At 32.1% G+C, this 15022-nt stretch overlaps 3 protein-coding genes across 3 annotated transcripts; 1 reads left to right on the top strand and 2 right to left on the bottom strand.

The window, feature by feature from the left end:
- Nucleotides 1–1103: 1103 nt before the first annotated feature.
- Nucleotides 1104–2818, bottom strand: LOC148274648 (uncharacterized). Its single transcript, XM_088236844.1, has 3 exons — nt 2413–2818; nt 2125–2288; nt 1104–2051 (listed from the first exon to the last, which is right to left on the bottom strand). Exons 2-3 carry the CDS (start codon nt 2273–2275, stop codon nt 1405–1407), a joined length of 798 nt encoding a protein of 265 aa, XP_088092970.1. The 5' UTR covers nt 2276–2288; nt 2413–2818; the 3' UTR covers nt 1104–1404.
- Nucleotides 2819–4856: 2038 nt separating this feature from the next.
- Mt2 (tRNA (cytosine(38)-C(5))-methyltransferase) lies at nt 4857–9635 on the top strand. Its single transcript, XM_088236836.1, has 3 exons — nt 4857–5035; nt 5115–5590; nt 8738–9635. The coding sequence occupies exons 1-3, from the start codon at nt 4972–4974 to the stop codon at nt 9200–9202; spliced, it is 1005 nt and encodes a 334-aa protein (XP_088092962.1). The 5' UTR covers nt 4857–4971; the 3' UTR covers nt 9203–9635.
- JTBR (jumping translocation breakpoint protein JTBR) lies at nt 9623–13880 on the bottom strand. The gene is made up of 4 exons (XM_088236838.1): nt 13586–13880; nt 13305–13465; nt 11846–11939; nt 9623–10389 (listed from the first exon to the last, which is right to left on the bottom strand). Exons 1-4 carry the CDS (start codon nt 13639–13641, stop codon nt 10224–10226), a joined length of 477 nt encoding a protein of 158 aa, XP_088092964.1. The 5' UTR covers nt 13642–13880; the 3' UTR covers nt 9623–10223.
- Between the last annotated feature and the right edge of the window lie 1142 nt (nt 13881–15022).

Below are 15022 nucleotides of genomic sequence, written 5' to 3'. Positions count from 1 at the left end.
CATCACATAAGTAATAATTAAAAAAATATTGAATTACTAATCATTGATTTGAAAAATAAGACCAGTAAATTAATTTTTAAATGAAAAGTTATTCTAGAAATAAATATCTTTAGTCCGGATATAACATAATATTTTTTGCTCAAAATATTTTTCTAAAAAAAAACCGTTTCGGTATTAAAGATTAGTGAATTTTTCCATTCACTTCTGCTCCAAATATAAAGATCGTGTTATATTCGAGGCTGCGTTATATTCGGGCTAATAAAGTAATATTATGATCAATACCCAAAGCATGTTCTCTTAACAATATTGAAGGTTTTAAAAAAAAAACAGATGAATTAAATATTATTATAATAGGAAATTTTGCAAAGTGTGACTCCAGATCAGAGGCTCGAGGTTCAATCCGCGCTTAAGCATAGCTTAATTTTCTGGCACTGTATTTACAGCTATTTGAAAATGACCCCAAAAGTGAAATATTTGGGTAAAAAATCACAAAAAAAAACAATATAAATGTTTGTTTTAATGTAAACATAGTTTTTTTTTATAATAGAAGCTGGTTTGGTTGTGACAATAAATAGATAAATCACTTCATATTTCAAAAAAATACAAACATTACCTAAAATCTTGTCTGGTGAATGTTACACAGTATGTCAAGTGGCCACTTAACCAGCTAATGACAGGTCATAAGCACTGTAAATGCCTAGACTTCCATATTCTTTTCTCTATGTTTTCCCTCTCTGTTGCAATAAATTTAAATAAAAATAATCGAACCTTGTCCCTTTGGTTTGATTATTTTTTAATTAACATTTTTTTCAATGTGGAAATTTGAGAAAAAAAACTCTCCTTCAAACACATTTTTTCTATACATCCACAACAAAATTGAATGCCATACAGAATACCGAGACATATTAACAAAAGGATTTTTCGATAAATCCAACTTAATAAATGTCCTCAATAATAAATATACCTAAATATAAAGTCATGAATATCCACATAATGTTTCTAGGATGCTAACATTAACAAATCCCTATATTCCTTATGAAAAATATTTGTCTAAAAAATTAATAGACTATTATAGTTGTCTGGTTAAATGAAACCGCACCGAGTAAATCAATAATCCTGTATTTACAAATAGAAATAGACAAATACATGTTTTTAATACCTCTTCCATGCAATGAAATTATTCTGACTTGGCAGATTTTTTTCATCATTTTCACTCTAATTTGTAGCATGTCTCTCCAAATAAATAGTACAGATTCTTGCGGATAGAATTCATTCTGCACAATAATTTATAAAAAAAATGACGCTATTAAAATATAGAGTGCCTTAAGAATAATAGTTTGTTGTTATTCTTAGAAAACAAAAGCGATAGCGTTTATCGACTAGTGACATCAATCACTATCATAATTAAGAACAAAACTTATTCAATGGAATATTATCTTCGTCCGTTAAATTAGCACATACGAGTTGTTGAATTTGAGTTCTTAAAAGTAATTTTTTTTTCATATCCAACGACCTGAAATAGGGCAACAGGCTATGAAGAAATAAGACATCATCATCAGTAGCGTCTAAATTCAGACTGTTGGCTTTTTCTTTTTCCAATTCTATGATGTCTTTTTGGAAACTTTTCAACAGGTCCGACAGAACTGTACTCGGTTTAATATTATCCATGGAAAACGGTTCTTGAGAAATCTGGAAACTCTTCTGTGGATCTTTGAAGATGGTGTTTTTGTCAATATCGTTTTCATCAGTAGGGATATTACAATTTTCCTGTTCTTCGTCATACGCAGTTTCTAATGTACTTAACTCATTCATTAGCTCATTTTCAGAATGATCGCTATTTTCTTCAACTTTGGGCTTTATAAAAGATAAACTGAACGGTTCTTTCTTTTTGCCAGGTCCCAAGTGAGCCTTTAAGAATAATAAAGGTACGAAATATTTCCAACGATGGACAAACTTTTTAGTGGGGTGAGTTTTGCGAAACATTATTTCCCTTCGAAAATTTCTCCTAAATGAATCGCGAAGATTTCTCCATTTAATTTTGATTTGATCCGCTGAAAATAAAAATGGTAAAAATTGTATTCATTTTAAATTATGAAACTGGAGTTAATTTTTTAGGGTACTCACTGCTAGCGCCAAATTTTTCACCAAGGTGATCCCAATGAGTTTCGCATGTTTCTCGATGACCATAATCTGGATCATTTTTATCCCACAAAGCAGGTCTAAGTCTGACTTCTTTTATAAAATTTTTGCATTCATCAACATCTCGAGTAGACATTTTCGACCAGGCACTGCAACATAAAATAAAATCAGTTGGATCAGTAAAAATACTAAATAAAAATAAAATAGCTTTTGGTAGGTACTTAAAACAATTTTTTTAAAAGTATTTAATCAAAAACAAATTATAACACTTACGATCTTGTCAGGCGATTTTATGATTGCAAATTCGTATTTCTTGTTTCTTTATATTTTTACTCGCTGTATTAAATCAGCGTTATCATCTGTCATCCGCAAATTCAAAATGACGAAAAATTGTAAAGGTAGGTTTATATTGAGATGCGATGCAATGCGACACGACACGACAAGACAAAACACGACAAAATGTAGGTTGATGTTTGGGTACGTCAAATTTCCTCTTGCTCGATATCTGGCAACTGGCAAGGCACAAATACAAACATGGCGGACGCGGACGAGCAGCGTTCTTTTCTGTGCGCGTTTAACGAACGGCTCGATTAATTTTAGATTTTAGTTTTCCCTAAGTATTCCTTGTAATATTGTTTTTCTTTATTGGGGCTTTTACCACAACATTATAATATTTACTGAAATGCAAGTAACAATTGAATAACATAAATGTATGTAGTACCTACCTTAAAAACAATTAAACTTTACTATGTCGACGCCATACATAACAATAAACGATTTATACTAGAATAACAATACAATATGTAAATATGATTTTTTCAACACAAGTATTTATGCTGTAATTCATTGCGGGGAAAAAAAACAGAAAACCTGGGAAATTTAATATTTTCGTTTGACGGCCGTTTCCAACTGTTTATGAAAAATAAAAAAGTACACTATGAATGTATTATAATGTACAAGCAAATAAAAAAAAAAGGGTTTAAGGTGTCACGCGTCGACAAACGCAAGCATGTGAACGGGCGTTTGGATTGCTTTGCAGATGCTTACGAGCGTTTGCCGTGGTTTTGGAATGGTGTGGTGTCGGTATTTTACGCACAGATCAAAAAAAAGCCATAATAAATTGAATACAATACACATATGTGATGTAGGCTTGAATCAATGAGCGCTATATTATATAGACGTTTGCCTTGCGTACGCTTTCCAAGCTTTTCACCGAGCGGCTTGTGGCAAGTGTGTGGACCTACCATAATAATGTTTCAGCAGACAATAAAAAATAGAAAAACGGACACTCAATTTAAAAAAAGAACATAATTATTTTTAAACCATTTTTTAGAACTGACATGTGGCATACTTAGATTCTCGAAACAAGGGCAAGACTGACGAGCCTGTGCCAGTTATTGTATGGTAAGTCCACACGCTTGCCAACAATCTCCTTGGCGAAAAGCTTGGTAAAAGCGTATGCAAGCCAAACGACAGCACCCACACGCTTGCGAATGCGGCAGCTAATCCTGGGCGCAAATTGGTTCAAGTCTACAGGTCACATATTAAATTATTGTCTTCCTTTGATCTGTCCATAAAATACCAATACCGTCCCAAACTGCGGCAAGTGTCCGCAAGGCAAGTCAAACTCAAATGCTTGTCGACACTTGGCAAGCGTGTGGAGCCGCATTAAAAGTATTGTTTACATGCATGTAGACAATAAAATAGATATTACAATATTGTCTTGTTCCAACTCCTTGTTACAACCATTTCTAGGGTTCGGGGTGGTTGTAATGAATGCCGTCATTAGATTTTTTCAAAAACCGTTAAGTTTTTAAAAATCATACATAAGGCGGAAGAACTAAGAAATATGTGTTTATGTTGAAAAAACAATGACTGTCATAACTGAAAGCAAACGAAAGATGTAAACACAATTTGTTACTTTCATCCTTATGGTGATATTCTGAATCTTCTCTACCCCAGAGAGTGATTAATTTGAAGATTTTTATTTTTTTAATGCGACGAAACTTTGCTTCACACAATGGCCACACTGATGATAAAACGTCAAATAGTGAATAAAACTGCTAAAAAAACGGAAAAAAAACTAATGAAGTTTGGTCAATTCAACCTAATTAAATGTTTTTGGTAATTTTGGAGGTCACAATAATGTTCTAAATGAAATTCATCTTGTTTGATTTCACGTGTTTATATTTTTTGACCTTTAATCATTAGTGTGACCATATATGAAGCAAAAATTAGTCGCATGGAAAAAAATCCCCAAATTAATCACTCTAGGGATAGAGAAGATTCATAATTGCACCCTGCGGTGCTATTCTGAACCGCTCTCGTGGCCGTAGAAAACACTTTATCTCGTGTATTTTTTTATGTAAACACACGAGGTAAATGGTTTATCTACGGCTGCGAGAGCGTTTGTTATACCAGCCCAGGAATGAATAGCAGCGCTGGTCTCCCCTAGTAAATACGCGCTATAAAAGTGTTTTCGTCAGCCGCGAGAGCGTTCAGAATAGCAGCGCTGGTAAATTTATATTTAACTTTCCGATCTACGCATGTGTATAATCTCCGACATGAAGCTTAGCCAGGTTACTATCCATTAATGTAACTTGTTTTAGCCTGATATTATCATGTTTAGGTAGAAGGCCCCAAGGAAAAAAAACAAATACTATCCATAGTCTGTGGTTACTATTATAGTTACTATCACAGACTAAAGATATAATACTGAAAGTTACTATTGTAGTCTGTGGTTACTATATAATCTGTGGGCCATGTGTCATTGACGTTTGTAACTTGACTTTGATTTGTGTCAAATTAAACAAAAAAACAAATGTGAAAATAATGTATTCTCATAAAATATTAGAATTATTCAGTGGTATCGGAGGCATGCATTATGCATGGAAAGGTATTAAAATATACCAATGGGCATCCGTAATGGAATGTTGTTATTTTAACCATCCATAATAAACTATATTTTTTTTTAGAATCCGGTATGAAAGGTGAAGTAATTGCTGCCGTGGACATAAACACGGTTGCAAACTATGTTTACTCACACAATTTTAAGAATATAAATATCATGAATAGAAATATTCAATCATTGGATGCGAGTTTTATCAATTCATTGAATCCAGATGTTCTTTTAATGTCCCCCCCTTGTCAGCCTTATACAAGGAATGGCGCTCAAAAGGATTCCCAAGACACTAGAGCGTTTTCCTTCGCACATTTACTGTCTATTTTACAGGATTTATCAACACTGAATTATATTTTGGTTGAAAATGTAAAAGGTTTTGAAACATCCAATTCAAGAGAAGCGCTTATAAAAGCATTGAAGTCATGCGGATTTCATTACCAGGAATTTCTATTAACACCACAGCAGATCGGGATACCCAATTCTCGATTGAGATATTATTGTTTGGCTAGAAGGAAACCCTTCATTATTGATTCTGAAGAAAGTATTATAGTGAGTATAAGTGAGAAAAATGCCATCGGTCTTTTATTACATATCCCCATTTAGATAAAAATAACAACTATAGATGCAATATGTACTATAATATTTTTTTTTTTAACACAATATTAAACACTAAAATTGACATATATCTTAACAGATAGTTTTCTGTGCACCTGTTACAATAAAAAAATATATCAAAAACAATAAATTGAAACATTTAGATAAACTCAAAATATTATTATTATTATTATTATTATTATTATTTATTTATTTACGGACAAAGTCCATTATAAACATTACAATTAAAAGAAATTTTTACAAAGGAATAAAAAAATATAAGGAACAGAAATAAGCAGCAAAGACAGATGATAGATTTTTTAGATTAAGTAAAAAGCATAGGCTAACTATACAGATTCTTTAGCTGATTTGTAAAGAAAGACATCCTTACACCATAATAATCAAGATCTTGATGATCGTTCACCCGCCTGATCATTCTGGGCAAAGGCGACTGTGCACCATAATTGGTCCTGTAGTGACCGAGGAAAAGCATTTCATTATTTCTTAGTCTACGGGTGGGAACGTTAAAAAGAATCTTTTGCAAAATTTCAGGGGCATCAATGAGGCAGTTCATAATTTTATACATGCAGATTATATCTGCAATGCATCTGCGTTTTTCAAGACTTGATATGCTTAAAAACCTCTCCATATCAGAATATGAATAGTCTCCTCTTTCCAATCCCATCTTCCATGCAATTTTTCTTATAAAACGATGTTGAACTGATTCAAGGCGCTTGATATGAACAGCATAATGAGGGGACCAGATTACAGATGCATATTCAAGAATAGGGCGAACTAAAGAGCAATAAAGTGTTTTAAGTGTAAGCATACTTTGGAAATCAGACGTAGTTCTATTAATAAAGCCTAAAATTTTTAAGGATCTGTTTACTATATTATCAAAGTGTTCCAGAAAAGTTAGTTTATTATCTAGGATCACTCCAAGATCTCTTATAGAGGTGACAATCGAAAGAACTTGGCCATTAAGTTTATAATCAAAAATAAAAGGATGTTTACATTTATGGTATGAAATAATTTTGCATTTATCGATGTTAAGTTCCATGTTATTAGTTTTGCACCAAGTATGAAATGCATTTATGTCTTCTTGGAGTCTGACACAGTCATCAATATTTTTAATTAGCTTAAGTATCTTGTTATCGTCAGCAAAAAGCCAGAATTTTGTAAAAGAAAAAACATTAGCAGCATCATTAACAAACAGATTAAATAGAAGAGGGGCCAAGTGGGCACCCTGTGGTACACCAGAAGTTACTAGGAAGCTATTTGATATGAAGTTATTGATTTTTACACTTTGTTTTCTATGTGAGAGGTAGGATTTTAAAAACGATAAAAAGGGATCTCTAATGCCTACAGCACGAAGTTTAGCACATAAAATGTTGTGATCAACTTTGTCAAAGGCCTTGGAGAAGTCTGTATACAGTACATCAGCTTGAAGATTATTCTCGAACGCTGTAAAAATAGTATCAGTAAAAGAAAGCAAATTGGTCGTCGTTGATTTGGCTGTCCTAAATCCATGCTGCTCCTCAATCAGCACATTTTTAAATATAGGTGTTATTTTTTTTGTAATAATTGATTCGAATAGTTTAGGTACAGGAGATATCATTGAAATGGGTCTATAGTTAGTTACGTTAGATTTATCACCAGATTTGACATTATTGCTGACAAATATGAAAGAAAAAACAAACTTGGATTTTTTTTAATATCCGGGCCGATAGTCAATTTACTTGAAAATAGGCACAAGCATAAAAGTTAAATTAAATAGAATAGTTCATAATATGCTTCAATAGGTTAAATGGAAATGAAATCTACCGGTTGTATATTTTCCGAAGTCGATTTTTTTTTGTTACATTTGGCAGGTTTATTGCAACGGAGCAATATCTTCCACCCAATCTAGTAACAAGTAAATGAAAGATGACCAGGTTAAGACACACGAGGAACTGGTGGCCAAAACAGGATAATTTTTGGCCTAAATCAACTTTATAGGATGGCCAAAAAACGGAAATTTTAAAGTCTAGTCATGTATCAAAACTTTTTGTTAAAAATAATGAAAAATATTGGGAATTCAAAATTTAAATTATACCATTTTGATAGCCAGCTCCTTATACAATACAAGATGTGAGGGTGAATCAAAATATAAACTGGATTTTTTTCTAACTGGCAGTGAAGTTAACGAAGATAGGCGCCGCTCCTGGTGGGAGATTGTGTGAGTGTCTAGTTCAATTTTCATTTCGTTAGAGCGCAGCATTGTACCACCGGCTCCAGTAGCTATGGTGATGCCTGAGACGGCAGTACCTTCGTCCGTTACGCAACACATGAATGTGAAACCATCCGAAATTTCAAGGGGACTCGAGGCACAGTTCGGGGACAAGACCCTTAAAAAGACACAAGTGTACATCGATAATTTTTGGAACGTAAAACTGTAAATGCTGAGTACTACAGCTATAACTGCAGGCTTCCTCTGTCACAATTTTCTTTCGTAAGTTCTTCATATATCTATCTCACTAACGCATTCAAAATTATATTTCACTCTTGTTCCCTCTCATACAATACAAATGAATATATGAAACAAATTAGTTACAGAATAAGGCCACTGCCTTACGAGACAAAACAGGTATATTGTCAGAAAACGCGGGGCTTTTCGATAAGAAACGTTATCCTGCTCCATGACATAAGCTGCCCTTACTCGGCAAAAACTTGAAGAGTTGTCCTGGGCTACACTGGAATACCCTCAACGTTGGCAACGTTTTGACACCAATGACGTAGTAGAAGCTTTCGTGCGCTTTTACGATAACGGGATAAAGGAATTGCCGATCCGTTGGAAAAAATGCGTTTTAAAATCAGGAAATTATTTAGAAAAATAATGTTCAGTGTTTAAATTTCTATCTATTTTAAATAAACCATTAAAAAATAATTCCACTTTATATTTGATTCACCCTATTAAAATATTTTATTGTAAATTCATCTTTTTTATTACAATTAAAATCTTTGTAACAATATTTTTACATTAATTCATATAAATACATTGTGTACAATTCATCTCTTTTGCAGGAGAAAATGAGCATTTTGAAAGTGACTTTTACTTTGCAGATGTGTGATTTCCCAAGCAAAAAAGTTGAAGAAGCGTACACTATTGAAACAATAATTGATGAAACATTAGATGATTCATACAATCTGCCAGTGAAATTTCTGAAGCGAGCCATGGTCTTGGACATATGTTATCCCGATTCAAAAAGATCTTGTTGTTTTACGAAAGCTTACACCCATTTCCTGGAGGGAACAGGGTCAGTTTTCACAAAATCCACACCTGGAGAAGTCAAAGCATCATTTGAAGTCTGCAGTAATCTTTGCAATGAATCCCAAGAATACAATGACATCTTGCAAAAATTAAATCTTAGATTTTTTTGTCCCAATGAAGTATCTCGGTTGATGGCATTTCCTCGTTCTTTTGATTTTCCAGAAGACGTTAGTAAAAAACAACGATATAGATTACTAGGAAATAGTATTAATGTTAAAGTTGTCAGTGAGTTGATAAAATACTTGATTGATTATTAACCCATTGCACCACTAATAAAGATGACATAATTTGTTCATACAACACACTATTTGATTTAGACACATTTTTTTATTACAATAACATTGAGACTAAATTAATATTTTGTAATAAATTTTGATTATTACATTTCATTATGAAATCAGTAACCGAAATATACTTATTTATGTCATTTTTATGAATAAAGTTATTGTCATTCTGTTTTAATATAAAAAAAAAAACACTTCAATGACAAACCGGCGAATCGCCGGCTTTGTGTGTCAGTGACAAATTGACTTTGGCCGGCGATTTGCCGGCTTTGTGTTGCAATGGGTTAACTGTACATAATTAATTTGTTAAAGAAATAAATAAATACATTTTACACCATTTCGTATGAAAAAATGCAGGCAAAATATTTTTTAACACCCACAAATAAAAACAGATTGTTATGAAAAATATTTTTTATTCATAATATATTATATTTAAACAAAAAAATAATAATTATTATTATTAAACTACAATTATTATTTTTTGGATAAAGAGGAACAAAAATCATGATTCTAGTTTTTTAATTTTTAATGGTCAACTTATAATTTATAATGTTAAGTATAAATTTTATTGTTTATAAATGATTAAGCAAAAAACTGGTACGGAATTACAAAAATAAATGTAATTACTTTTCACTAAATTTAGATAACTCAGAATAAAGACAGCAGTTGTTGCTAAAATTAAATTTTACTTTTATATACTGAAATATATTTTAAATACACATCGTTTTAGTCATAAGAAATGTATTTTTAAAAAATGAGATTGTGAATGCATTCTTAAAGATGACAAACAATATTATTTCAATTGTTTTCCAACATTTAAAATATAATAAATCGGTTAAATAAGAATTTAGTTTAATTTAATGAAAAATTTGTGATTATTTAGATCATGATTCAATATTTTTAGTCAGATTGCTGATAAAGTATTTAAAGAATAAAATCTAAAACTCTCCCGTCGAAGAATAATAATAAATATGAACTTATAAGATCTCACAAGTTATGAAAGTCCATTAGCAAGTTGATTACTGACTCTTATCATTGCTTTTCTATTCAATGTTCTTTGTCTGAATACCACAGTAATACACGATATTACACCAACTAAACAGGTCCATCCCATAAACTTCCAAAAGGCTCTTTCTTCCAAGTATGCAACTTTGTCACAACTGTGAATAAAAATATTACACAAAAATATGAAATTTTTATAAAAAGACAAATCTGTAAAGAAAATCTCTTCCGTTTCTCATACAGATGAGGAAAGAAAAAAGGAAGACCCTCTTTACATTTAAATAATATTGTATACAAATCAAACCTTAAAATAACATTCATAAACTATCTCGGCCTCATGGTGTAATGGTCAGCGCGTTTGCCTGCCATGCAAGAGGTCTCGGGTTCGATTCTCGACATGGTTGATATGAAATATTAATTTAAAAGGGTGTATTCACACCGAAATATTTCATAGTCCTTGGACTAGTACCTGAAGCGTAAGACTGATCATCTTGCCTTCGTGTAACATAAAAGTACCAATGCAGTGCCCTATGCACCATTAGGAGAGGAAAGGTAATGCTGATGATGAAACTATGTTGTTGCGCGTGACTGTTCAATTAACAAGAATAACCCTTCGATCAAAACAGCTTCCCGGCGATTCTGACCCTTGCGGAGATTTGAGCAATTAAGTGAAGGACTCTCAATACAAGGCGAGTGCTTGTTTTATTTCTGTATTGGAATGACGCAATTTTCAATCATTCAACTAAACCAGCAACACAAACACGAACAAATAATGCATGTTGCAGCACAATACAAAATGTTGTTGAGAAGAAACAATACACAACAAAATAATCCAAATATATTAAATGAGCTACTCAATGATGCAAAAATGAACAATAATTGTTTTTTTGAGCTATCAAGACCAGTATGTTTGAAGTAAATACACGGTTTTCAGGTCTAGACTGCGAAACTTCAGAGGAGCATTCCTCATGGTAAGCTTTAAATAAAATCCTTGTAATTTTTTTCCAGAAAGTCAATTTAAAAAAAAATATATATGATCTCAAAATGTAATAAATTCTTTTATTTCTCGAACAAGCAGTCCCTCCACAAACCACTACTCCTCTCCTACCCAGCCGCTTCCCTTGTCCGCGTCTGGTGCGTGTCGCTTCATTGGTCAAATACGTTTTTATCGCTTTTTTGCGGAAGGGATGCTAGTCCTAGAAATTAAAAGTTTACCCCATTTTGAGATCTAAAAAATAAAAATTACTTTTTGGATAAATTTTATAAGGATTTTTTTTAAAGCTTACCATGAGTTCCTCTGACGTTACGCGGTCTGACCCTGAAAAACCGTGTGTATAACCCATCTGAGAGCAATTTTAAATACTTAAAATACATCATTTCCGTAACAAACTTAACACTGTCTAGTGTCTTTAGAAAAGACTTGTATTTAAATATGCATATACATATAAAAAATATTTTTTAAATATACCAATACTTGGTCTAAAAACGTCCGAATTTTGATTATTAAATATGTAGTGAATTTTTAAAATGTACAGATAGATTTTCTTAAAACCAATTGTGAGTTTGTATTAAAAACATGTATCACTAACAAAAGTGTAATAAATTATTATTTACCTTCGAGTTACAATTTCACCATTTTTGCATTTTAGAAGCTCCTTGTAATGTGTGTGAATACACACTCCGATGCTTTTGCTTTTTATTTCAAATTCTATAAAAAAAAAAAATATTTTTAGGCAGAATTTGTTCATAATCGTTATTATAAAATTAAAGTCATATTGTGTTCTCATAAATCTTTTCGATCTGCTAAGCCCCTGGTTTAGAGACTTGTCAGCAGGTGCGAAAGAGAGGATATGAAAGCAAGCGAAAAATACACCACAACACCCTCTGACCAATAAGGAAAAATCTTTTTGGATTTTTTCCTTGAAACTGGCGGGAATCGGACCCACGATGCCAGTTTCACAGCTAGCAATCTAATCAACTGGGCCATGGCGCCTGTATTCTGAATAAAATTTTATGTTTATGATGAGTAATATGATTATTTCACGGCAATAACATTTGAGGAACGTAAATAAGAATTACAAATATTTTACATAATTGGTAGTAATAATCCGATAGTAATTACATAGTTTTAATTTATTTCAACAGAGAAGGAAAACATTATTGAGAAGGGAATATGGACGTCTAGGCATTTACAGGGCTTATGACCTGACCTGACAAATTAAAATATGAATGACTCCCTAGGGAGGAAATCCAGCCAGTCTGCAAGCATTCGGACATACTCACACATTGTTGTAATTATATAGTACAAATTGAATAAAACTAAGTAGAAACCATCTTCTGTAATATTAAAACAATAATATGTTTTTTTTAACACTTACTTTTGTTGAGACAATAAATCTTTTGGTAACAATCGCTTGTGTGTTTAAACCAGAACTTGTGTGTGAGATATCCGCCATACTCAAAATGAACGTAGTTATGCAGGAAGCAGCCAGCCCACAATTTTGAAAAAATGATATATTGGTGTTAACAGGTGCAGCAAAGTCAATTCTAAGTGCTGCTAAAAACAGCCAGGCCGCTTTTGTACAAAAAAACTGTAATAATTACTCTTAGAAAGTAGTGCTGATCACAAAAACGGCATTTCTCAATTTGCAAAAAAACACCTACAGCACTAGAAAAACCTTACGGTACATTAAAAGTTATTAGAACTGGTAAATACATAGTTAGATTCTTGTTTACAATATTTTTAAAAAACTAGTGTATTCATTGTTTATCATTTGTCAAAGTCAAAAACATTCTAACTGTTGTGTAGATTTGATTATTCACTATTTTTACAAATGTGCTATTATCTCAGTTTCACTTTTTTATGGCTGGCTGCTTTCTGTATAACTACATTCAAATATTGTTTAAGGTTTAAAATGACCAGAAGAGTAAAGATTAAAATAATATTTCACTTGCGGTAACTAATAATCAAGATAATTGTTGCAATTCAATAAGTCTTTGCAGTGCCATAATATGGCTAACTATGTGTAAGAAAGAGGAAAACAAGGAAAGGTGTAGAATAAAGCCTTGTTACCTGTACATGGATGACATTCTTTGACAGTGGTATATTCTTGGTGAATCCAACATGTAGAGTTATTTTCTGTTGGAAAGTTTTTATTTTCTTGCGTTAGGTTGGAGCGGGACACACTCTCCGATGCAAAATGCGATTCTAGTATAAGAACCACAATTGTCAATCTGGAATTATTACGAAAAATATTAACTTAATATAATTGAGATCACCACTTTCTTTTATAATATAAAACGGCAATCAACAAACATATCAACTGACAGCGATTATCATGATTATAAACTTACAGCACTAAAAATAAAATGCCGATTATCATGCATTTCTTAGGACAAGTTTCAATCATTTTGGATTTGTTTTAGGTGTTTTTATTTGATATTGCATTTATTGGCATGGCCGAGTAAACAAATATTATATTTACAAATTGAAAGCAAGGTAAACACGGTAACGAAACCAACACGAAAATGAATTTTCTGGTATTTCTATGAAAATAAGTTTTGCATGTTAATATTTTCGTACTACTATTTGAGTGTATTTTTGACAATTGACGTTTCCCCCAGGTTGACACATATCCTGTATCTATGGGTTTGACAAACCACAAAAAAAGAAAGTCACCAGTCATAAACAATAAATTTAAAGAAAAAAAAGGCGACGTGAGTGATTCATAAAATCCGATCCTCCATTTTGCACATAAATAATAACGAAAGTATTATAAATAATACCCAAGCGACTCAATTCAGATAAATTAAGTCGTTTAAAATACGAATATCAAATCGTCGGTGATACTGTTATACCGCATAACTATCAATTGATTAACCTAAAATACCACTATTGTATAAAAAAACTGTTGTTATTTATAGTCAAAACAGCATTTATTTAAAATCAACAGGTCTTAGTCCCTATAATGAGTTGACTCTCTAGTAAAACATTTTCGTTAAAAAATAGGTTACGCGGTAACGCAGTATCACCAACAATGTCACTTTGACTTATATAAGTTTACTGATGAAGAGATAAACTCTAGTAAACTTATTTCGTTGTTTTCTCTTGAAAAAGAAACTTATCTTTTTATTTGAGACATTTTTTAAATTTTTTTTTTTTACAATAAACGTAATAATAAAACAGGGTATTAAAAAAAATAAACCATAATTACATATGAATGAAATACATATTAATAGAAAAAAAGTAAACAAAAAATCCCACAAAGGCATGGCCTGTGTGTGGGTATACAATAAAATGTTAGTGAATTTTAGCTCCTATAATAAATAATGGTTAAGTTGGCATAAGTCCCAACTCCATTTATTATGTATACAAACATATCTTACTTCGCATTCTCAATCTTAGGGATTGATTTGCAGCAAAGTCCTACATCTCGTCCTCCACTGCGCTCTATTCTTTGCAACCCTCTTCAGCTCAACATATAAGGAGGAGTTAAAGTCCTCGCATACTTTTTTTAAATACTCCCGTCAAGGGTGCCCTCTGTTATATGTCCCCTCAACCATTCCTTATATTATGGAAAACAGGAGACCCTCATGGCGCTTAATGTGGCCGATTTATTGTGCTCACCTCTCTAAGATGATTTTGATTATGTGTCTCTCTTATTCGATTCTACATTATTGTGATGTGGCCTTTCCAGGAAATTTCTTATATTCTTTTGTAGCATCACATCTCTAAGGCCTCTAATCTTTTTTTATTTCTTTCGGTAAGACACCATGTCTCACAGCTGTACA

Source organism: Micrasema longulum, unplaced genomic scaffold, assembly GCF_059751315.1.
Source record: "Micrasema longulum isolate JH-2025_06_02 unplaced genomic scaffold, ASM5975131v1 h1tg001612l, whole genome shotgun sequence".
In the NCBI taxonomy this organism is placed as follows: domain Eukaryota; kingdom Metazoa; phylum Arthropoda; class Insecta; order Trichoptera; family Brachycentridae; genus Micrasema; species Micrasema longulum.
The sequence above is the reverse complement of the archived record's forward strand: the minus strand, read 5'-3'. Positions and strand labels throughout refer to the sequence as shown.